General features: G+C 36.1%; 1 protein-coding gene across 2 annotated transcripts in view; it reads right to left on the minus strand.

The window, feature by feature from the left end:
• Klhl4 (kelch like family member 4) overlaps positions 1–27,038 on the minus strand; it is a 65,563-nt gene that overhangs the window by 29,495 nt on the left and 9,030 nt on the right. For both annotated transcript variants that reach the window (XM_070040106.1, XM_070040107.1), the window contains exons 2-4: positions 8,678–8,842; positions 8,172–8,308; positions 5,235–5,431 (exon numbers count right to left, since the gene is read on the minus strand). In XM_070040106.1, the coding sequence (XP_069896207.1) occupies positions 5,235–5,431; positions 8,172–8,308; positions 8,678–8,842 (499 nt within the window). The remainder of the gene's footprint in view (positions 1–5,234; positions 5,432–8,171; positions 8,309–8,677; positions 8,843–27,038) is intronic.

A 27,038-nucleotide genomic window follows, 5' to 3' on the forward strand; every position in this document is an offset into this window, starting at 1 on the left:
CAAGATGCAGACATAAAGGGGATCCAAATAGGGAAAGAAGAAATAAAACTCTCCCTCTTTTCAGATGACATGATCTTGTATTTAAAGAATCCCATAGACTCCACTCCCAAATTACTCAAGCTGATTCAAAACTTTGGCAAAGTACCAGGGTATAAAATTAACCCCCCAAAATCAATGGCTTTTCTGTATGCCAACAATGAGAAAAGTGTGGCTGAAATTAGGAAAGCAACTCCATTTGTAATAGCCCCACAAAAAATAAAATACCTAGGAATTAACTTAACCAAAGAAGTGAAGGACCTCTATGATGAAAACTTTAAAATCTTGAAAAAGGAAATCAACACAGAATTTAAAAAATGGCAAAACCTCCCATGCTCCTGGATTGGCAAGATTAACCTCTTGAAAATGGCAATACTTCCCAAGGCTATCTACAAATTCAACGCGATACCTATCAAAATTTCACCCTCATTCTTCAAGGAAATAGAAGAGGCAATCCAAAAATTCATATGGAACAATAAAAGACCCCGAATAGCAAAAACGCTCCTCAACGGAAAGAACACTGCTGGAGGAATATCAATACCAAATTTCAAACTCTACTATAAAGCCATAGTAATCAAAACAGCTTGGTATTGGCATAAGAACAGACCTCAGGACCAATGGAATAGAATTGAAAACCCAGAAATGAACCTACAGACCTATAGCCATCTAATCTTTGATAAGGGAGCTAAAACAATAGAATGGAAGAAAGACAGCCTCTTCAGTAAATGGTGCTGGCAAAATTGGTTTACTACATGTAGAAAACTAAAGCTAGATCCTTATATATCACCCTGCACCAGAATCAACTCCAAATGGATCAAAGACCTTGAACTCAAAGCAGACACTCTGAAAACATTACAGGATGGAATAGGAGAAACCCTAGGTCTCCTTGGCTCAGGCCGAAATTTTCTGAATAGAGACCCGGAAGCACAACAAATCAAAGAAAGGTTGGACAAATGGGATTGCATAAGGTTGCAGAGCTTCTGCAGGGCAAACGACATAGCTAGCAAGATCAATAGAAAGCCCACAGATTGGGAGAAGATCTTTACTAGCCATACAACGGACAAGGGTCTCATATCTAAAATATACTTGGAACTCAAAAAATTAAACCACACAACAACAAATCCTCAAAGAAACAACTGCCCAATAAATAAGTGGGCAAAAGACTTAAAGAGAAGCTTCTCTGAAGAAGAAAGAAGGATGGCCAATAGACACATGAAGAAATGTTCAACATCCCTAGCCATAAAAGAAATGCAAATCAAAACAACATTGAGATATCACCTCACTCCAGTTAGAACAGCAAAAGTCAAGAACTCTAACAACAACAGATGCTGGAGGGGATGTGGACAGAAAGGAACCTTACTTCATTGTTGGTGGGAATGTAAACTTGTTCAACCACTTTGGAAAGCAGTATGGAGGTTCCTCAAAAGACTTCACATAGATCTCCCCTATGATCCAGCAATCCCACTTTTGGGCATTTACCCAAATGTTTACAAACAAGACCACACTAAAGCTACCAGCACAACTATGTTTATTGCAGCATTATTTACCATAGCTAAGATATGGAACCAACCCAGATGCCCCTCAGTAGATGAATGGATCAAGAAAATGTGGTATATATACACAATGGAATTCTATGCCTCCATCAGAAAGAATGACATTGCCCCATTTGTTAGGAAATGGAAATGTTTGGAAAAAATTATATTAAGTGAAGTAAGCCAGGCCCAAAGAAACATAGGTCCCATGGTTTCCCTTATTTGCAATATCTAGTATAGGTATGAGTCAAGTGGAAAAGGTCAGATAATGTGATGTTAGGAAAATGAACCCTTAAATATGTATTTTAATGTTTTCATTTCTTTCATGCATGTGTTTCTAACACATTTATAAGATTATTACTTTGTTGCTTTGTATGTCCCTCCCCCACAGTGTAACCCCCGCTTTCACTATATTTGATGTCAGTATAACATGTGGAGGAGATGGGGACAAACAAGTCGTTTAAGGATTCAGGTGGACCTGTTGCAACAATGAGAAGTACAAAATGTCATGTCAAAACCAGCTTTTCAATGTCGGTGGGGGGGGGAGGGGGGTATGATTGGGTGGGGGGGGAGGGGGATGCTGGGAAGGGAGGTGAAGGGTAAACAAAGGATGAGGCTGCAATGCTTGGTAAGAAATGTATGCATTATCCTGCCCATGTAATTGTAACCCCTCTGTACAGTATGTTCTCAAATAAAATAAAATTAAAATTTAAAAAAAGCCCCAGAACTGGAAAATATATATTTGCTTTATTATACTATCTATACAGTATTCCTTACATACTATTAAAACAAGACTTTTCACTCATTTCACTGTCTTCTTGATATTTTGCTAATATAACTGAGGACTGAATTTTTAATTATATCCTGCATTAGCACACATGACAAATTCATTTTGAGCAACAAAAAAATGTTTCAAGCTGTTTATGATAATATATTTTGCCTGCAAGAATAAGATACCAGAAAGGAAGATACTAGATCAGGTATTAAAATACCTAGGTTCAAGAATTTACATTATTTAGGGTCTGGGAATGTGGCTCAGTAGTAGAGCGCTTGCCTTGCATGCATGAGGCCCTGAGTTCGATTCCCTGGCACCACATAAGAAAAAGAAAAAAAGCCGGAAGTGGCGCTGTGGCTCAAGTGGTAGGGCACTAGCCTTGAGCTGAAGGTCTGAGGGACAGCGCCCAGGCCCAGAGTTCAGGCCCCACCACCGGAACCCCCCTCAAAAAAAAGAATTTACGTTATTTAACAGGAGGTATTTAGTGTGTGGCTTTTGTGGTAAAGATTTACCTTGAAACCTATAGAATAGCTGCTACTTTAGATTCTACAGAATACAATCTATATTGGGAACCTAGAATTTAAATAGCATTGATGAAATGTCAGGTTTGAAAACATTAATCCATTACAATGTGATACTACAATAATGATGCCGTTTTAGAAACACATTTGAAATCTCAAAATTGACCAATCACCTGAGGTCAAAAGAAAGAAGGAAAAAGATTTTTTTTTTTTTTTGGTGGGGGGTCCGGACCTGGAGCCTGAACTCTGGGCTTGGGTGTTGTCCCTCAGCTCCTCAGCTCAAGGCTAGTGTTCTACCACTTGAGCCACAGCGCCACTTCCGGCTTTTTTCTTTTGCTTATGTGGTGCTGATGAATCGAACACAGGGCCTCAGGCATGCAAGGCAAGTGCTGTACCACTGAGCCACCTTCCCAGCCCCAGTAAAAAGATGTTTTAAAAAAATTTCAAGCACCCAAATTTATAGATTTAAAAATTCTAAATCTAATACAAACTCTAGAAAAATATTCTTTATCTTTGTGATCTCTATCCAAAATTTTTACATGCTCACTTTTATGTAATTTTGTCTTATTTCTTTATTCTTTTAATTTTTTTTCGGTTGTGGGGCCTGAACTCTGGGCCTGGGCACTGCCCTGAGGTCTTCAGTTCAAGGCTAGCACTCTACAACTTGAGCCACAACACCACTTCTGGCTTTTTTGTTTTGCTTTTGTGGTGCTGTGGAATTGAACCCAGGGCCTCATGAATGCAAGGCAAGCCCTCTACCACTGAGCCACCTTCCCAGAACTTATTCTTTATTCTTAAACAATGAAAACAATTTACTTATCTGAAAAGAAAATCATTCAATTAGATTTCACATTGAAATTAATCTTTTTTTTTCATTTACTATTTTACATGTTTAAAAAATTAAAGAAGGGGCTGAGAAGCTGGCTCAGTTGTAGAGCACTCGCCTTGCATGCATGAGGCCCTGGGTTCGATTCCTCAGCACCACATAAGCAGGGAAAAAAAAAATTAAAGGAAAACCTCTGTTCAGGTTCCTTATGTCTTCTACAGTCTAGGTTTCATGACAGCCCCTTGACTGACATGTTCACTTAATTCATTACAATTACAAGTAGAATTAAAAACTAATTTAGTTAAAAGATGAAACTGCAAGCTGGGCACAAGTGGCTCATACCTGTAATCCTAGCTATTGAGAAGGGTATTGCAATCTATTGATCACAGTTCAAAGACAGTCCTGGCAAAAAAAAAAAAAAAAAAAAGGTCTATGAGACTGTTATCCCAGTTTACCACCAGAAGTGGTAGAATGCTAGCCTTGAGCAAAAAAGCTCAGGGACAGGGCCCAGGCCGTGAGTTCAAGTCTCAAGTCTGGCACAAAAAAAGAGACTGAACTGAAAATTTGTTAAAACTGCAAATACTAAGACAAACAGTCCACTCAAGAAAATTGTTTTAGTTACTAATTTTAGTACTCTTAAGCTCTTCTAGTTAGTATTGATTCATGAATATTAGCATTTTTCTTAAATGAGTGATATTGATATTGATATTGCCATTTTAAAAACACGTTTGAAATCTCAAAATTTGACTAATCTCCTGAGGTCAGCAGAAAGAAGGAAAAAGAGTTAAAGAAAAAATTTCTAGCACTCAAATTTTACAGATTTAAAAATTCTAAATCTGATACAGACTCTAGAAAAATATTTATCTTTGTGATCTCTATCTAAAAATTTTACATGCTCACTTGTATGTAATTGATATTTTATTAGAAATCATTTGTACAATTTTATAAGCTACATTTCTAATTATGAAAAATATCAGAGAAGTACTATTTTTCTTTCTCTTGTAAATTTTTCTTTCTCTTGTTAGTTTGGAGTAGTCTTTTCAGTTTTTCAAGTTTTGAGATCTAGATAAATGTGTTTGGTGTCCTGAGTAAAAAACTTGTCAGATATATTGATTCATATCTGTAATCCCAGATTTTCAGTAGGGGGGAAATCAGAAGAACCATGCTTTGAGGCCAACCCAATCTCAATCAATAAGAATCTCAATTTATCAATCAGAGGATCACAGTGAAGGCTGGCCTAAGCAAAAAACGAAAACAAAAAACAAAAAACAAGCAAACAAAAAAACAAGGAGAACCTATATAAAACATAACTCATGCAAAAAGGTCTGGGGGAGTAAAACTTAGGAAGCCTAAGGCCATGAATTTAAAACCTTATGTACCATCAAAAACAAAAACTTTCTGTACTATAGATCAGCAAGACAAATAAATTCATGTGAAATATTATGTGCAAAACATCTATAAATTACTTGTCTATGTTGCTTCCTAATTTAATTTTATCACAATATTTAATACATTACTACTTTGTCAATTTGAAGCAGTCTTACCATAGTGTACTTATGTGCCACATTCAGGAGCCTGTTACAGCCCTGGGCATCTCCAAATGACCGCATGCCTAAGCAGTTTGAGGGATGGAGTTGCTTTATGAGGAAATTGGAGCAAACTTCAATGACCTGAGTCAGCTGCAGAAGACAAGCTGCAGCCAGCAAATTTTCAACAGTATCTTTTTTCAATTGCAGGACACCTAGACAATTGGGAAAAGTATAGCATGACAAAACATTCAATATAGACATAGATATGCTAGCTGGGGTAATTATTCTATTTCTCACTTTAGGTATTTAGTGATAGGAGCTACTATGAGAATATGTTTTGAGGCTGAAATCTTGTGCTTACTAATAAAAATGGCTGAAGGGAGCCTCACTACAGTACTAAATGCAACTATAACAAATGAACAGTGAATAGTATCTGTACAAAGAAGAGCAACTTATTTATCATCTTATGATTGTATTTAAACCTTGCATTGGTCACTCAAGAGAGCATACAGTAATATCACTATGAAATAAGCAAAATTTTAGTTGTCAATGATACTGAAATAAATCTAGAAAAGATTGTTTATATTATAACTGAAGTAGTATTATGTCCCAGTATATAGGAAGAGTAGTGAACTATTTCTGTTCATAAATGTCTTTCTGACTAAATGAAAATTAATACTATATTTATTTTCTAGGGAGGATGTCTTTGCCAAATACAATGTTGGGAACTGACTTCTGGCACTGTCTCAAAAGGGAGAAAGTGTCACAAAAGTAGCACTGATAAAGACTTATTTTTATAACTGTTTTAAGATAAAAATCAGGCTCTCTTTCAAAATAACTAGAATGGTTTTTAACGTGATTAAAATAATATTTCCTTTATAATGATATATATCATATGTATACATAATTTTTAGAACAAGCATTATGGATGATTATTGAAAATATTATAGATTACTTTCTAAGATACTCTTACATTGTACTGTTTTAGCCAAGCTATAGATAATATTTCAAATGGCTTATATAAACTATAAACTGTTTTTTTCTGGTTTTAGGGTGTAGTCCAAGTGGTAGAGTGCCTATCTAGCAACCACAAAAGACTTCAAGTCCCAATGCCCTAAAAATGTTTTATTTTTTCTTCTAAAATACATTAATATAGATCCTATATAGTTGCCCAACTATAAGGAAAGTGTAGTCGTAGATACTGTTATGGTTTCTCTACATTGTTTAATATGTGAAATGTGTTGTAAAGGAGTGTGGTCTATCTGCATTGTTTTATGTAGTTCCTTGCCACAGGTTTTGGAAAGACAACCCTACCAATCAGTATCTCCTGAGAAGTGTAAACTATATCAGTTAACAGTCATTCTCAATATCCCCTGCATACCTACAGCTACTGATCTACCCCCTATGTCTCTGACTTTCCTTATTCTGGAAATTCATTGAGTACCTTTTGTGACAGGCTTCTTTCCACTAGTATGGTGATGTCAGAAGTAACTTATCTCATAGCACCTAACAGTATTTCTCTCATTAGCACTGTCTACTAATTTCCTATTATACCTATTTACTAAAGTTAATGCATCTATTCCTCAAATTTTGATTAATTCTATGTATTAGTAGTAGTAGTAGTAGTAGTAGTAGTAGTAGTAGTAGTAGTAGTAATAGTAGTAGAAATGCTGGTTTACATAGTGCTGTACTTATTTTGGAGTGGGAATGGTTTTCACATCTTTAAGGTATATACGTAGAGGTGTGTTGCTCAGTTACAAGCTATACATTATAAACAATATTCAAATGGGTTCACTTTTTCAAATTTGCTTGATTTTTGAAGAACTTCTATATTTGTTTAATTTCAAAGAGATAGTTGTTGAAATCAATTTATCAATTGAGATTTCATTGGATGCATGTAAACATAAATACAATAGTGCCTCTGAATGATAGAGATGTTCACTATATATTAGGAATTTTGTAACAACACTATTTTTAAATTTAATTTTTATTATCTTTAAGTAGTCATACAAAGCAGTTGCCATTTAACAAAAGTTTATGAATACAATGCAGCTTAATTAGTGTCGCCCCTTTCAAGATTCTGAACCATACAGCCTGACCTACCCCTTCCCTTATTTTTCTTAATTTTGTAGTATAAACACTGAATTCTTGACTGCATTATCCACCTCCTCTTCTCCTCTTCATTCATCTACCCTCTTCCCCTCTTGCACGTATGAGTTTCCTGGTGTTTATTTTAGCAACACTATTTTTTAATCACAAAAACGCACTCAATAGTGGAAAACTATAAGGGAAAAAGAGTTTTTCGAAACTATTTTAAGGAAAATGCAGGCAAAAATGTTGGAAAATAATCCTGCAGAAACTCAGGAGGTATGTTCTAACTTTCTACAAGAAAAATGATACATAATTAAATAAATCTATTTAAACAGTAGGAGAACTTAAAATGATATATTGATTATGGAAAATCAAAGTACATTTTTGTACAGGATAATCCAATTACTTTTGTACTTTTAGTAAATAGGAAAGACGCCAAATAAATCTCAACTGTCTAATCAGAAGTTCTTCCCTCCAGTCTCTTTTGTACAACCAAGAATGTGGACACCCTGAAGGGAGATAAGGAATGTAAAATAGGGTGTGAGATTAGTTGGAATACATTATAAACATGTGTGGGAAGGTAGCAAGGAAATTATCCCTGTATAACTAATGTAAGCTAATAGAGACAAAAAAGTGTATCTTCCCTGCTCAATAGGCATGCTCATCTATTTTTGAGTTAAAATACTTCTCTGCTCTCACTTTTTAAATTACTTGTTATTTTATGATACTGAATTTAAATACTATTACCTAGGGAAAGTTATTTAGCTTATCTATCCTTCAATTTTCTCCTCTGTGATATGGAAATAACAACATGTTATATAGGGCTATTCTGAGTTAATACATCTCATCTCAAGGACTCACCTGTGTAAGCATATTGCACCAAGGAATTCAGTGCATTTGGATCTATTCCTTCCATCCTGACCTCTTCCTGTTTGGCTTCAAGCAGATCATTAGTAAACATTGCAGCAAAATAATCAGACACTGAACTGAGAACCAGCCTAGAAAGAGAAATAGTTCATAGGCATTAGCAGCAAAACCATAAAATGCATTCAGCAAACCTGTCTAATTTCTCAGTCCATTTTATGTATGAAAAGTTTACAATTCATGAGTAGTGAAGTTAGAAAGTTAAAATTACTAAACTGATTTTCCTGTATGAGTTTGTCCTATTTTTTTCCTATTCATCAATCTCTTCAAAGTTTGGTTCTTCTAAATGCTGTATGGAAAAATATATCATACAGGCTCATGTTCTCTCAATGGAGGAAAAGAAAAAATGCATTTCCCCAATGTTCTAATTCATACTCAATGTAGCAATCTTCCCTCAGTCATACCTCTTCTTTCTTCTGTCCTGTCTGCGTAAAGATACTTACCGATGAGCTGGGATTCGTAGGTGCCCAGCAACTAAGAACACGTCACACAGTTGTTTCTCTTTCATGTAGTTCTCCATTTTCTGGATAGTTTGCTTTGCATGATTCACTGCATAGAAGTTCTCCTCAGATTGGTCAGTCATTTCTTCAGTATACTGGCTATAATATCTGAAAGTGAAGTGAGAATGACAATAAGGTTCATCAAATCATTTTTGAAACACTTCATTTTTGTTCTAGAATATACTCATTTATCAAATTGAATCATATCAAATTCCACATACACGATAAATCAAAATAAAATTAGTTTTCTCTCTAATCTTAAATATTTCTCAGTGGTTTCTTCCCAACCTTCTGTTAAGATAAAAAGTCATGATTAACATTTATATTGAGAAACAAACCTTAACTAGGTGTACTTCCCCATACTAACAACTGATATATACATAAAAATAATTATCAAATTATCAATCACTTTTTTCCTTTGATTCTTATGGCTATCACAATTATGTCATTAGGAATGGAAACTTTACACAAGACTCAAAATAATTTATACACATTATTATGTCCTAATATTTTCCATCAAGTACTCATAACACATTAGAAACATTTCTTGAATAATTTCTAGACATGAGTCAGGTGCTGTTGGCTCATGCCTGTAATTGTAGCTACTCAGGAGGCTAATCTGAGGATCATGGTTCAGTCAGCACAGGCAGGAAAGTCTGTGAGAGTGTTATCTCCAATTAATCATCAAAAAGCTAGATGTAGAGCTGTGGCTCCAATAGTAGAGCTCTAGCCTTAAGCACAAGAAGCTAAGAGACAGCACCCAAGCTCTGATTTCAAGCCCCAGGACTGGCATACACACACACACACACACACACACACACACACACACACACACACACACACACACACACACACACACACACACACACACAGAATTTCTAGACTGTATATATAGCTTTTTTTGCAGTATGTCAGTCTCATGAAGAAATGAACATACCTCAATTTCTTTAATCATAGTGTAAAAGCAAATGGGATGACTAATGAATTTATAATAAAAGCTGTTCACATGCATTTTCAATAGCAAACAATGGTAGAATTTAAATAGATACACAAGCAGGCATATGTTTCAAAGCTTAAATAGATTGGTAAATACACTTAAATATTTTGTTACTTTCTAGGAACCACTTGCCAAATATTAGCTAATAGAGCTTTTAATTTCCTCTATTCCAGTTTATCCTATTGATAACACTACTCGCTCTGTGTGACTGAAATAAATGATTGACCTGTAAGTAATCTTAGACTTTAAAAGAACCTTTGTGAAATTCAGTCACAATATTTTTAACAATAATTAGGATTCTAGTGTTAATGAGTTAAAACTGTCTTTAACCCATTGCCATACTTGAAAGTTTGGCCCAAAGTGGCCTCTACACATGGTACACTGAATACTAGTTGACAGTCAAACAAATCATAAACTAACAAGAGTAGACCCTTGTAACAAAGCATCTGAGTCTCCACCAGTCATAGCAGCCAAATCTTCAGTGAATCTCAGAACAAAGGCTATTGGATTATCTCCAAGAAAGGCAAATAATAAAGTACACTAATTACATAATCTCTGTATACCATTTCCTTTTTCTCAGTATAAAATATAACTTGCTATGTTGCAAGAAGCAGTATTCTGAATCAAAGTTGGTTTCCATTGTGATTTCCATTCTGGTTCAGAATGCTACCCAGTTCTAGAATCATTTTCTTGCTCAAAAGTTTAAGTTTATTTTTTCTAGTACAAACAGTCCAACAATTGCTTCATGTCTTCTTTCAGCTGCATTGTTTAATTGTTGTGGAAAAATCCATTAGCAGTATGACTGAAAATATTCAGACTGCAACTAAGTCATGATACTGTATTTCTTCTGGTTTAGTAGTGGTTTATTCCACATTGAATGTGCCAAACATGCAGTGGCTAATGATCTTAGTTGTCATCATATGTACGCACAGTTAACATTGGGGGCATATCTTAAAAAAGGAATATATTTGGCATGTTTCAATCAGAACATAATTGTATTTTCTTGACTTCCCTTCAGTCTAATTTGGTTAAAACAAAAACTAGTGTCTTTCATAGATTTCTAGCCTATAATTTTGTATCCTCTAAAACATCTTATGAGATACTGCTAGATTGTTTTAAGTAAAACATAAATCGATAACTACCTTTGTCAAACTATACAATACTACAGAATTTTTCTCAGGTTAAATACAAAGTTCTCACTTTGACACAGAAGACCTCAGTTTAAATCCTCTGCCTCATACAAAGAATTTGTGCTACTTTCTCCTAATTCTTTTGATTATCCCTTGAACATTTCTATATTATAACGTATACCCATTCAATTATATCTCTCTGTAATTTCCACCCCAAACTTGCCATTTGCACTCATCATCATCATTGTCATCTTTTCCTGCCTCACATGTCTTAAATAAATTAAATACATTCACATTTTTTGCAACAAGAGAAATACTTTGCATATTTCATAACCAAAATCTTGCACTGATATAAAATTTACTCAGCATATACTCATCCCCAAGCTTTACTGGGGAAAGAATGAATATGCCATAATACACACACACACACACACACACACACACACACACACACACACACACATCTTACATAAGTGGAATCACACAGTATCTTTAATTTGTGATTGGTATATTTCATATTGTGTTTTCAAAGCCTGTGCAGAATGTTACCCCTATCAAAATTTTATTTTTCTTTATGATTAGTAGTTCACTGTATAAGTATAATGAATTGAATGTGTATGTGGGCACTGAGGTTCTTTCAATATTTTAATACTATGAGTAGGAAATTATAACAATGTAAACATTGATGTATAAATACCTATTTAAATTTTTGCTTTTAATCCCTTTCACTATATATCTTGTACCTGTATGGGTAGACAATAGTTTTATGTTTAATATTTTCCCCTTGGAGGTATGACTTAAATATCTCAAGTTTATTCTCTTTCAGTCATGAAGGAAGAAAGTTGAAATGGTTTCTCAGTTGGGCCTAAAATAAAGCTATTGCCAAAGCTGCCTTTCTTTCAGAGGACTACAGAGGAGAATCTGCATTCATGACTTTCCACGCTTCCAGAAGTTCAATGCCTCAAAGCTAGCAATGGCCCAAGACTCTCTCCTAGCATGACTTTCACACTATTTTTCACCACTCTTTCTATCTAAAATGTGGTAAAATATACATCATAAAGTATTATAAATATTTTCAAGTTCAGTAAAGTTATATGCACATCATTATGTAACAGATCTTTCAATATGCAAAACGGAAATCCTGCAACCATTAAACAACCCATTTTCCTTTCCTCTAGCCCCTTGAAAATCCAAGTGCAGTGTCTGCCTCTTTAAATTTGACTATTCTAAGTACTTCATATAAGTAGTAAAACTAACATGAATGTACTTCTTTTTGTGATTGCCTTGCTTCAAGTGGCATAATGGTGTCAGAGTTCATCTCCATTGCAGCATGCATCCTAATCTCCTGCCATGGTAAGAATGACTAGTATTCCATTGTGCAGATCACATTGTGTTTATCCATTAATCCATGATTGGGGCTTTGGACTGTTTCCATATTTCAGCTACTGTGAATAATGGTGCTATGATCATGGCTTTACATATCTCTGTTCAAATCTTTGCTTTCAGTTCTTTGGAACATAAACTCAGAATAACTGTTTCATCATACAGGTTGATTTTCATAAGGGCTACACAGTCTTTTGTTCCCACCAACTTCTTAGTTGGTTTAAATTTATTCACATCCTCAAAAATATTTTCTTTTTGGTTGGCTTTAAAATGACAAAAAGGTAACATAATGCATTTGTTTGATATAGAATTCTAGTTCTGATTTGCATTTCTAATATGGCCCCCCACTAGCCTTCTGATTAGATTTATTTCTAGGTATTTTTGATGCAGCTATAAAGGAACAAATAACTTCCTTATTAATTGATGTTTTTGGTAAATAATGATGATACAACTTAATACTGTATGTTGTTTTTATATCTTACAACTTGATTTTATTAGTTTATTAAGTTTTTTATGATATCTTTGCTTTTGTCAATATAAGGCCATGATTTTTCTTCTCCAATTGGATAACTTTACTTACTTATTTGCCTAATTACTCTAGGAAGGACTTCCAGGCAGGTGGTGGGAGGACCTGACAGGAAGTGGGCAAATTAGGCATTCTTGTCATGTTCCTAATCTAATTGTCATTGACTATATTATTAGTTGTAGAACTTTCATGTCCTTCATTTTATTGACAAGATTGCCTGAATGTATTTTATGTGTTAGGAGTACCTCATGTACGGTACAATCTAAGTGCTTTGTTTCCTTACTGATCTTAAACCTGATTATTTTATACATTATTTATATTGGTGCATTAAAATATAATATCATTGCAAAACCACCTAATTCTCTATTTAATCTGTTAATGGTTTTCTCATATATTTAAGAGCATTTGTGTTAAGTACACATTTGTTTACAGTTATTCTTTATTATTTATTAATTGACTTATTTACAAGCATATTTGCCTTTTCCTTTGTCATTGATGTTTTTACTTAAAATATATTTTATTTGATTAATTATAGTTACTGCTATTCTGTTGGTTACTATTTGGAAATACTGTATTCTCCCATCATTTATCACCAAATTATATAAATGCTTAAAGGGAGTTTATTTTAGATAATATAGTTCAAATTGTTTTCTAAGAATCTTAGGTCAATAAATGATTCTTTATTGAAGTTTAATACATATTCCTCTAAAGGAATTACTATTGGCAAGATTTAAAAATTTATTTTCTGAATTTCTTACAGATGTTCCCTTCATTTATCCATTACTGGCTTCCTTGTTTGCTTAATTATTTTAATTCCCTGCTTATTTTCTTTATTGAATATTTTCTAGATAAGTTATTTGCAGCTGCTAAGAAATTAAATATACTAGACAAAAGTTATAAAATGTACTCTACTAATAATTTCAATTACATAGAAAATTATTCTTTTATAACTAAGCTCCTCTGTTTTGCACTTAAAATTACATATATATACATATTGTATGCATTTATAATCCTTTTTTATAGTTTTGATAATGACTGACTTTACACTTAAAAGTAGAATTATGAACCAAACTTAAAATAATGTTCATTTGCATGTTTGTCCTTGTGTTTGCCTGTTAGGAAATTTATATTTTCTGTTGAAAATTCGGTTGTGTTTAATGTTTTTCAAATGTATTTTTATTATATGTACACACACACACACACACACACACACACACACACACACACACACACACACACACACACACACACACACACACACACACACACACACACACACACCAGAACATGACCCTAACTATAGGACTGTTTAGGAAGATGAGAGGAAGGGAGACAAGAACAAGACACAGAGGGTAAATAATACTGAAATACAATGCAACTATGCAAAAAGTGACATGTGTGTATACATACATATATACATGAATTTACGTATATATCCCTGAAAAATCTTTCTTTACATTTAGCTTCCACAGATAGAAAATATTTGTGCCATTTGACTCTTTGAGTTTGATTTATCTTACTCACCTGATGATCTTCAGTTTCATCAACTTTCCTGCAAATGACATAATTTCACTTTTCTAATTGACTGTACAATATTTCATAGTATATATGAACAACACTTGATCAATTCTTGGGTAACAGGGCACTCAGCTTATTCTAGTTGGACTGACCCGAACTGCATCAAGGAGCCAAAAGCTCTCTACAATTAAACTATAAAACCTTGAAGAGAAAAACTGAAGATTAGACAGGTACTGGTGGCTCATACGTAATCTTAAGTACTCAGAATGGAATATGAGGATCATGGTTTGAAGCCAGCTCAGGCAGAAAAACTCTGTGAGCTATGAATTGAGTAAGTAGAAAGCAAGCCTTAAGCAAAAACCTCAGAGGCAGCACTCAATCCCTGAGTTCCAGTCTGATGAATGGCGCGCGCGCGCGCGCGCACACACACACACACACACACACACACACACACACACACACACACACACACACACACACACACACACACACACACACACTGAAGACACAGAAATATTAGAAAAACATCTTATGCTTTTGGAATTGCAGAATCAGCATTTTGAAAAGGACTATCCTGCCAAAAATCAACCTACAGATACAATATTCATCAAGGACCCACAATGATTGTTCACAGAAATACCAACATTATTCCAAAACCTCATATGGAATCATAAAAGACACAGAAGAGCAAAAGCAAGCCTGAATATCAACCAAAAGCAATGCTGGAAAAATTGCAGTGATGGACACACATTATTCTATAGAGCCACAGTAACAGAATGCACATGATACAAGCTCCCAAACATACCAGAACAGAAGACCAATGAAACAGAATAGTCAATCCCAAAGTGAATCCACACAATTACAGCTATTTAATTTTCAACAAAGGTGCCAAAACCATACAGTAGAGAAAAGACACATTGTTCAACAAATGATCTCCATGCAGAAGACTAAAAGTTGATTCCCCTTTCTCACTCTGTACAAAAATAACCTCCAAATGCATCAAAAACTTAAAAAGACTTGAAACTTTAAATCTACTAGAGGCAAACAGAGAAAACACTGAAAAGATAATTCTGAATTGAATTCCAGTTTCCTAGAAAATAAAAACAAGCATTTATTTTTCTTGTGGGGTATTGCTTTGGCCCCTGAAGAAGCTTGGAACACAAGCCTTGTACCTCAGCCTCCAATGCAGCTGGAGTTATATACCTGGTACACCAAAATAGCTGTTGTTTTTAAAGAGATCTTCCTCACTTTTGTTGCCTTAGCTGGCCTTCAGACATGAACCTGCTATTGCCATTTTCTCTGTATCTGGGATTATAGGCTTTACTGAAGTGTGCCATAGTACTCAGCAACTTCTGGTTCTTTCAGGTAGTTTCTAGAAATATCTTTTGCTCCTTTAAGTAAGTGTTTTTTCTCTCTTTTGCTTGTAGTATTTTTTATTTAAGTGACAATCATTACTTGCATTTATGGAATACATGTGAAATTATTTTAAAAACCAGGGCAACTTCTGTATGTCTTAAATACTTTATTACTGTGTGTTGAGAACACTTAATATCCATTAACAAACCTTTAAAACTATTGAGAGATTAAGCACCAGTAAAATCGTTGTCCAACCACCAAACCTAGTCCCCAAAATGAAAACAAGGAAAAGGATGGTCAGGAACTGAGTCAACAGAAAGGGGTTATTAGGAAGAATTAGTCTGAGGAGTCACTGTGTAACAGCTAACAATGACTAAACCAAGCAGCACAAAGAGTAAAGCACAAAGCCAAACTCCCACCACTCAATTATGAACCAGATTCCAGAAGAAAAAAAATGGGTAGTATGTTTAATACCGGTATCATTCTAACTAGCTTCACTAGGTTCACTGGCCCATACAGCTGATACAACTTATGTGCAAAACATGAACCAAAGCAACAAATAAAATTCAGAGTTACATTTAATAAAAATAATAAGAGAGGACTAAAGAGTTTAGGATTTTAGCAGCTGAATAGTTAAGAGAATTAGGCCAATCATTTTTATTAGTTTGTGTTTAATCTGAATGGGTTATTTAACACCAGGGAGCATGACACTTTTTCAGATACAACATGCTGGGCACCAATGTGTCTCAAATAAGCTTAAATAGCCCAACTTGATCACACCAAACATATTCCATACACAAATAGCAGATTATTCAATGTGAAGTTTGATGTAATAAGATGGCTTTCTCAGTAACTGCTGAAGTTCCAGATTTTCCAGTGGGAACAGTTGGCCAGGTTAGGGGAAGCAGGAAGTCTTCCAAACAATTTTTAACTATGTTAAAATAATTGCTTATTTATTACTCAATGTGGCAACACTTTAAACACAATGTATTTATGAGTCTTCTGAAGACAACTGAAGGAAATTTTTGTTGTTTTTGCTTGTGTGTGTGTGTGTATATGTGTACCAGTCCTGAGGACTGAATTCAGGGCATAGGTGCTGTCCCTGAGCTTCTTTCCCTCAAGCCTAGAACTCTACTACATTAGCCACAGGTCTACTTCTGTCTTTTTAGTAGTTAAACGTAGATAAAAGTCTCACAGACTTTTCTGGTTGGGCTGGCTTCAAACCGTGATCCTCAGAACAGGCATGAACGACTGGAGCCCAATCTCACTAATGGAGTTTTAATGCTGCTATTTTTCGTTTGTTGTACAAGAGACAAGCAATTCATGACTGAATTTTATTAAACAAAAAAGCCAAATTTGTAAAGATAGCACTCTAGGGTGGGGAGTGCATTGTAATAGGAAAAGTAAGCATGCACCAGACTCTCATTTCAGTCCCCAATCTGTCTGTCTGTCTCTCTGTCTGTATCTCTCTCTCTCTCTCTCTCTCTCTCTCTCTCTCTCTCTCTCTCACACACACACACACACACACACACAGACAGAATTCCTTTAATAACGTTTATTAAGAGTGCAAAACCTTCTGATTATCTGTATCTTAATTTTGATTTTCCTTATATAAAGTACATCTATAAATCTACTATGATCATCAAGTTATGTATGTATTTCTATCCAAGTAGCAATTTCATCTAATAAAAAATTGAGATGTGGTGCTGAGTAATCGAACCTGGAGCCTCAAACATGCAAGGCAAGCATTCTACCACTGAGCTATCTTCCCAGCCCCTAAAAGACAATTTTTAAAGTTTAAAATTGGTGGGCACTGCACACCATGAGGGACTTCTGCAGACTTGACGCAGAGGAGCACCCAAAATCTGAAGAAAGTGCTCAACACCAGACCCGTGGAAAGTTAGGAGGGAGTCTGGTGAAGACCTTCCAGTTGGCCAACAGCCCCCCCTTCTACATCCCCCCCCCCCCCGCCGCCGCTCCAACTCGCTTCCCCCCTCCCCCGCCCCGCAGCTACAGACAAAAAGCTAATCTAGAAATCCCCCCCATTACAACTGCCAGAAATCGGCACCACCGGGTAAGCCCCCAAAGTCAGCCCAAGCTTGCAGCGCAGGTGGGATCCCGATGGACCCCTGCCAACCCCACACATGGCTTCCAAGAAACCACAGCCCCAACCAATCCCTCACTCCATGGGCCGACTGCCCTGTTGACTGGGTGATCTGCTGGGTCCTGTTCCTTCCCTGCCACCACAGTGCACAGACCCCCAGGCTATCAAAGCCACTTCAGTATCATGCTGCTGCAGGCACTACCACTGACATGGCTGGCAGCCGCAGGCAGCCACCCACAGGGCTGCCTACTGCCTCCTCTGCAGACCAGGACGGCTGCCACTGCCCACTCCAGCCCGCTGAACAAAGGTCCACCCAGTCTCCTCAGCACCTGAACTCCCTGTGCCGCAGAGGAGACTTGCTGCAGACTCCACCCCAATACTGGGAGCTGCCAACACCCAGACCCTCCGACTGAGAACCCGCCAACCCCAGCCAGGCCACCACATCACAGGCTCTGTGGTTTAGCATACCACCAGCTACACACCTTGTGAATAACCCAATTGGGTCCACTCCCTGGGGGTGAAAGCTCTGTGAGATCCCAAAGCGATCTGACCAAAATCCCCTTCCAAAAGGGAGGGATCACATCAGAGCAGAACACAGACATAAGCTCTGTTCCTACAGCTCCTGTGGGAACACAGCTCTAGGCCTGTGATAGCAGTCTGCCATCAGGCCTAAGAGTGGAACTCTAGGTAGCAGTCACCCTTTCTAGCCAAAAGGAAAGTGGATTACTGCAAAGCATACATGGTTTTATCAAGAATCCAGGAATCGGCTTTGAGGAATATGTGGAGACTCAAGCTCCCCCAAACAACCAGAAAAACCCACTCTTCAGGTTTTTTTTTTAAATTTTGTTGTTGTTGTTTGTTTTTATGTCTGATCATTTGTTATTTTTATTTCTGTGTGTTTTTTTGTGTATTTTTTTTAGGATTTGCTATTTCACTTAAATCTATTTTTCACTACTATTTGTTTTTTCTACCACTTTTCACTTTCCTAATTTTTAATTTTTTGTTTCTTCTCAGTCTCCCCTTTTTCATTTCTCTCCACATTATACTACTAGTATGTCAGAACAACCCTGTCTACTTCTACACACAAAGTAAGGCCTCCTTCTATGTGTGTAAACAATGATTACAGGAGGTGTCTTCAATTAAGTGACTTTCCAATATTCTTTGAATAAAACTTTCTGTAATCTCAGCAATTCTCCCAAATACTACTTTTTTCTTATCTTCATCAAGATCTCTAAGCTATTCCCTACACACCTTTTCTTCGAATTAATTTCTACCTCTCACACTCAGAAACAAGGTTTCTATTCTCCTCCTACTACATATACCTCTCCACTAAGCAGTTCTTACTCCTCTACTATAATTATACCCAATTTTTCTTCTGAACTTAAATTAATATCACTCCAATCCTAACCCTTCTCTTCTCCATCTTCTCCAGTCCATTGATCCCTAAAGGTTTATATCTGATCCAACTTACAGTTGGTTCTATTTTGACTGAATACAAGGGGCCCATCTTGTTAACTCTAAGGTGCAGACCACTTATCAGCCAAACCCAGATTGTCTCAAAAGGTACAACTATGTATAATCTCTACCCCAGAGCCACAGCATCCCTTTCAAAGCAAAGAAAAAGGAAGCTAAATAAGGAACCACCCACTCATAATTCTAAAACCCAAAGATCAATGCATCTATATGACACTGGGTTGGCTCCAGCCCTAAAAGACTGTCTTATTGTCGTTCTGGTGTGGTTCTTGTCTCCAAAAGGATAGAACTAACCAAAGAAACACAAGAAACATGACCAATCAACTAACCCCAACACCATCTCCACATAAACAAACTACAGGGCAGTCCCAGAATGACCTAGAGGATAATGCTCAAGATATTTTAAAAGCATGGTTGGTAACTCTGCTGAATGAAAAATTAGACATCCTGCATAGGGCTATAAGAGAAGATGATGAGTCCAACTAGAAGCTAATATATGATTTCATGGCCTCCACAAATAAAAGGATAAAGGAATTCCAAGAGAAGGAGAGAATAGTCTAATGAAAAGACAGAAACCCAGGTAAAGGAGTGGAAAGAGAAGTCTGAAAGCCAACTCTAGGAGGTAAGGAAATCTATTTAAAACTTTAAAAAAGCCTTAGTAAAGAGTTGGTCACCATTAAAAAAGACCAGAAAGAAAGAAAGGAGATAAACAGCAAAGTAAAAAACCTTGATAGGAGAATGGAAGAGGCAGAAGACAGAATGGAGGAGGCAGAAGACAGTTTAGGGTCCATAGAGAAAGAGCACACAGATATTCATGACAAAACCAAGAAGCATAACATAACACTTCAGGAAATGCAAGATGCATTCAGAAAGCCAAATTTGAGACTAATAGTTATACAAGAGGGCCTGGAGGGTGAAGCCAATGGATTAGGAAATATATTCAACAGAATCCGAGCAGAGCACTTCCCAAATATACAAAAGGACAGCCCCATCCAGATACAAGAAGCTTTTAGAACCCCAAATGGACCAGACCAGAAGAGGTCATCCCACCGCCACATTATAAATCATGCAGGATCAATAGCCACTAAGAAAGGAAATCCTAAAACATGTAGGGAGAAGAGAACAATCATATATAAAGGTAACTCAATCAGCATTACCTCAGACATCTCAGCAGATACCATAAAAGGATGGCTTGGAAAGTGGTAGGCCACGCCCTAAAGACAAATAACTACCAACCAAGAATAATCTACCCAGCTAGGCTCGCATTCATAGTAGAAGGACAAATCAAAACTTTCCACAGCAAGGAAAAACTGAAGCAATATACCGCCACAAAAAGAGCCCTACAAAAAATCCTCAAAGACATTCTACACATAGAAAAACAAAAAGAACAGAATACAGGCAATGAAGTGATCCACAAACAGAGAACTATGTAATTACAGCCAATGCACAGCTCCTCCCTCCCCCCCCAAAAAAAATGGATAAAAAGGCAGGGACAGACAAACACCTTTCAGTCCTAACTCTCAATATTACTGGACTTACCTCTCCAATTAAGAGACATAAATTGTCTAGTTGGATCACAAAGCAAGAACCTTCTATCTGCAGTTGTCAAGAGACACACATTGCCCACAAAAATAAACATATTCTGAAAGTGAAAGGCTGCAATAAAATCTACTAAGCAATTGGCCCCAATAAACAGGCAGGTGTTGCAATCCTAGTATCAGATAAAATAAACTTCAAATTAAAATCAAACAAAAGAGATAAAGAAGGTCACCACATACTAATTAAGGGATCTCTCCTTCAGGTGGATATTACAATACTACGTACCTATTCACCAAATAGCGAAGCACACAAATTTATCCAAGAAACACTACTCTCCCTCAAATCACACATAGATCCTAAAACAATAATTGTGAGGGACTTTAACACATAACTATCCGAACTAGATAGATCAACACAGCAAAAACTCAACAGAGAAACCTTGGATCTTAACATCTGCATAGGTCAACATGACTTAACAGACATTTACTGAATATTTCACCCAGCACTATCACATTACACCTTCTTATTGGCAGCACATGGAACATTCTCCAAGACATACCAAATTCTAGGCCAAAAAGAGAGTTTGTGCAAATGCAGAAACATTGAAATTATACCCTGCATTCTCTCAGACTACAAGGGAATAAAGCTAGAATATAATAGCAAAAGCCACCAAAGGAAATCCTGTAATACATGGAGGCTGAACAACACACTGTGGAACCACCAGTGGGTCATGGAAGAGATTAGAAAGGAAATTCAAATATTCATGGTATTTAACAAAAATGAACACACAAACTATCAGCTCCTCTGGGACACAGCGAAAGTAGTACTCAGAAGCAAATTTAGAGCTCTGAGATCCTACATTAAAAAAATTGGAGAGATCTGAATGCAAAAATTTAATGAGACACTTAAAGCTCCTTGAAAAAGAGCAACAAGCTAAACCCCAATCCAGTAGATGGAAACAACTAATTAAAATTAAATCAGAATTAAATGAATCAGAGTCCAAAAAATCTACAAGAATCCACAAAACAAAGAGGTTCTTTGACAGACCCTTAGCAAATCTTATGAAGAAAAAAAAGAGAACATGCCCAAATAAGCAAACTCAGAGAATGGTAACATCACTACAGAAACAACCAAGATTCAGAATATAATAAGGGGATACTTCTCAAACCTTTATGCTAATAAATGTGAGAATCTGAAAGACGTGGACGAATTTCTAGCAAATATTTACATGCCCAAACTAAACGGAGATGATTTAAACCGACTTAACATACCCATATCGAGCATCAAAATAGAAATAGCAATAAGAGACCTCCCACCCAAGAAAAGCCAAGGACCAGATGGATTTACAGCTGAATTCTACAAGGCCTTCAAAACAGAACTCATACCATACTCCTCCAACACTTCACTGAAATTAAAAGTGAAAATTCACTATCAAAATCTTTCTATGAATCCACACTCATCCCAAAACCAGGCAAGGATTCATCAAAGAAAGAGAACTGTAGATCCATTTCTTTGATGAACATCCACATAAAACTTCAACAAAATTTCGGCCAATCGAATTCAACAACTCATCAAAAAAAACATACATCATGATCAAAGAGGATTCACTTTAGGGATGCAAAGCTGGTTCAATATATGAATATCAATTAATATAATTATCACATCAACAAGAGCAAGGGTAAGAACCACATGATTGAGGCTGGGAAGGTGGCTCAGTGGTAGAGCACTTGTCTTGCATGCATAAGGCCCTGGGTTCAATTCCCCAGCACCACATAAGCAAAAGAAAAACAGCCAGAAGTGGTGCTGTGGCTCAAGTGGTAGAGCGCTAGCCTTGAGCTGAAGAGCTGAGGGACAGCATCCAGGCCTGGAGTTCAGGCCCCACGACCAGACACCCCCCCCCCAAAAAAAAGAACCACGTGGTTATTTCAATAGATACAGAAAAGGCATTTGACAAGATGATGATGAATTATGATGAAAGTTCTGGAAAAACTAGGAAACCATGGAACATTCCTCAATATAATAAAGGCAGTGTATGATAAACCTACAGCCAGCATTGTGCTTAATGGTGAAAAGATAAAGCCATTTCCTTTAAATTCAGGAACAAGCCAAGGATGTCCTCTCTCTCCATTCTTCTTCAACTTAGTACTGGAATGCCTAGCTGGGGCAATAAGAAAAGATGCAAACATAAATGGGATCCAAATAGGGAAAGATTAAGTAAAACTCTCCCTCTTTGCATATGATATGATCTTGTATGGAGTAAAGAATCCCATGGACTCCACTCCCAAGTTACCTGAGCTGATTGGAAACTTTGGCAAAGTATCAGGGTATAAAATTAACCCTCAGAAATCCATGGCTTTCCTGTATGCCAATAAGGAGAAGAGCACAGCTGAAAATAGGAAAGCAACGCCTTTAGTAATAGTCCCACAAAAATAAAATACCTAGGAGTTAACTAAAGAGGTGAAAGACCTCTATGATGAAAAATTTTAAAACCTGAAAAAGGAATTTAAAGCAGAACTAAGGAAGTAGAAAAACCTCCCATGTTCCTGGATTGGGAGGATTAACATCTTGAAAATGGCAATACTGCCAAAACCTATAAACAAATTCAATGTGATCCCTATCAATATCCCAACCTCATTCTTCAATGAAATACAAGAAGCAATCCAAAAATTCATATGAAAAAATAAAAGGCCCTGAATAGCAAAAACAATCCTTAGTGGAAAAAACAGCCATGGAGGAATATCAATTCCAAATTTCAAACTCTACTACAAAGCCATAGTAATAAAAAAAAAAAAAAAAAACCAGCTTGGTAGTGGCCTAAAAACTAACCTGAGGACCAATGTAAGAGAAATGATCCTACAAACCTATAGTCACCTAATCTTTGACAAAGGAGCTAAAAACATAGAATGGAAGACAGCCTTTTCAGTAAATGGTGCTGGCAAAATTGGTTAAACACCTGTAGAAAAATAAAAGTAGATCCCCATATATCAACCTACATCAAAATCAACTCCAAATGGATCAAATACCTCGAAATAAAAGCAGACACCCTGAAAACATTACAGGAAGGAATAGGAGAAACTCTACAGCTCCGTAGCACAGGCTGTAATTTTCTTAATAGAGTCCCAGAAACAACAAATCAAAGAAAGGTTGAACAAATGGGATTGCATGAACCTGCAGAGCTTCTGCATGGCAAGGGACATAGCTAGGAAGATCAGCAGAAAGCCCATGGACTGGGAGAAAATCTTCACAAGCAATACAGTGGACAAGGGTCTCATATCTAAAATATACTTAAAACTCAAAAAATTAAATCCCCCAACAACAAATCCTCAAAGAAACAACAGCATGATTAATAAGTGGTCTAAAGACTAGGCTTCTCTGAAGAGGAAATAAAAATGCCCAATAGACACTTAAAAAAATGCTCAACTTCTCTAGCCAAAAAAAAAAATGCAAATCAAAACAACATTGAGATTCTACCTCACCCCAGTTAGAATGGCTATCATCAAGAAATCTAATAACTACAGATGCTGGAAGGGATGTGGCCAAAAGAGAACCCTACTGCATTGTTGGTGGGAATGTATACTTGTTCATCCACTTTGGAAAGCAGTATGGAGGTTCCTCAAAAGACTCCACATAGAGCTCCCCTATGATCCAGAAATCCCACTTTTAGGTATTTACCCAAATGATCACACACAAGGTCATACCAAAGCTACCTGCACAACCATGTTTATTGCAGCATTATTCACCATATCAAAGATATGGCACCAACCCCAGATGCCCCTCAGTAGATGAATGGGTCAAGAAAATGTGATGATATATATATATATATATATATATATATATATATATATATATATATACACACACACACACACACACACACACACACACACACACACACACACACACACACACACGCACACACACACGATGGAATTCTATACCTCCATCAGAAAGAATTACATTGCCCCATTTTTTTAGGAAAAGGAAAGACTTGGAAAAAATTATATTGAGTGAACTAAGTCAGTCCCAAAGAAACATAGGTCACATGGTTTCCCTTGTTTATAATAACTAGTACATGTCTAGAACAAGCAGAGGAGGTCAAAGACTATGTAAATATGACCATATAAGATGAAGTTAAGTGAAATATACCCTAAGACAGAGACACAAGTGTTTTTTTCTCTTTCTTGCTATTGTTTTTAATGTACTTGCACTGTACTATGTGATTCTTTTGTTTGTTTTGTATGTTCTTTTCCCACAGTATAACCCCTGTTTTCATTGTATTTGATTCCAGTGTTCTGCCTCTCGTATATACATTTTTGTAATTTGGACAGAGGAAAGGATATAGTGGAATGCTTAAATGTGGATATAGGTTGACCCATTGTGATGATGAGATGTACAGGACACTATGTTGAAAAAGAACTTTATAATGGGGGGAGGCGGGGAAGGAGTAGTTGGGGAGGTGGGGAGGGAAGGGTAGGGAAAGAACAAAGGAGGATGTAACAATGCTCAATATGAAATGTACTCATTATCCTACTTATATAACTGTAACCCCTCTGTACAATATTTTTATAATAAAAATACCCAAAATAAATTAAAATTTCACAATTATTAATTGCTAATAACTTACACAATACATTTTTATTATTTAAGTTATAAAGATAAATACTAAATATTGCTATATTATAATACAGCATTCAAGAAAAGTTCCTGTAATTAAAAACACAGAAATGAGTATCCAGTATGTAATGAACATAACTACTGAAAATAGAACATACTTAGGCACAAGAGCTATACTTGTCTCTGTTGTTTGTAGATCTGCCAAGAATGCTTCATTTATTTCCTTATTGGCTATTTATCCCTATCTTAATATAAAAGACTCACTAGCATTTTTTGTGTTTGTGCAGGTCCTTGAGCTTTAACTCAGAGCCTGAGCACTGTCAAGACTAGTATTCTACCACTTGAGCCACACCTCCATTTCCCATTTCCAGCTTTTTTGGTGGTTAATTAAACATGAGTTTCATAGACTTTTCTAACAGGCCTGGCTTCAAGCTACAATCCTCTAATGTCACCTTCCTGAGTAGCTAGGATTGTAAGCATGAGCCACCAGCACCAGCTTAGCATTCTTCTATGTGTTTGGTATATTATTAATATATTATAAAATTATCTGAACTTAAAAAAAATCTGGACAGGTGATGGTGGCTCCCATTTGTTATCCTAGCTACTCAGGAGGCTGATATCTGAGGATCCAACCAGGAAAGAAAGTTCATGAGACACTTATCTCCAATCAACCACCAGAAAACCAGAAGGGATGCTATGGCTCAAAGTGGTATAGTAGACCAGCCTTGAGCCAAAATCTCAAGGGAAGCACACAGTCCCTGAGGTCAAACCCCAGGACTTATCAAAAAGATCTGAACTTAATGTTCATATGTGTTCAGACTCATTATATTTCTGCCCATTAGGTAAAGACATGAAGCCAACTTTTTATCATATGTATTTATATCCAATCCAACATCTAGATGTTGATCTAAAGACAAGGTTAAATGTATAATCTCAATATGTGCCAAATGATGTCTAAATGATGAATATAAATAAGATATTTGTGGTAAATGATCTTTAAGCTTAATAAATCATCAAATAATTACAAAATTGTATTTTTAAAAACATTTCTTAAGAGACTATGAAAATGTATGCACTGTTAGCTAATCAAAGTACATGTCCAACTTGACTTGTATTTACTTCATGAATTACTACAATTTGAGTACAAGTTGCCAAGCAAATATAACTGAACCTTCCAATTTGTCTACACTTTCCATCATACTAAATTAAAAATAACATTAACAACAGTAGTAGTAGTAAACTACTGCAGGTCAGTTATAAACCAGGCAAGTAATGTACCCACTACTTTATGTATGTAACTGTAACTCCTCTGTACATCACCTTCACAATAAAATTAAATTAAAAAAATAAATCAGGCAACATGCAGACAGTTCTATGTTAATCCATTTAACTTCTAGAGTTTGAATTAAATTTTATCTCCACTTCTCAGATGTGAAAACTCATGCCTTAAAGATATCAAAAGTGACCAAAGTTACACAGCTAGAAATAGTTTTCAAGCACCAGGATTTGACTGATTCTAAGGCTGTGTTCAGTGCACTGGTCCCAATAATATTTTAATACTTAATTGTTTCAATCACTTAATTTACAAAGTAATGAAATCTTTGTACTACCTCAATTTGTGAGCTCATATATGTACTCCTAGCTACCCAGGAGCCTAAGATCTG

The sequence above is a fragment of the Dipodomys merriami genome, unplaced genomic scaffold, assembly GCF_024711535.1.
Source record: "Dipodomys merriami isolate MVZ:Mamm:240054 unplaced genomic scaffold, mDipMer1.0.p SCAF_3, whole genome shotgun sequence".
Taxonomy (NCBI): domain Eukaryota; kingdom Metazoa; phylum Chordata; class Mammalia; order Rodentia; family Heteromyidae; genus Dipodomys; species Dipodomys merriami.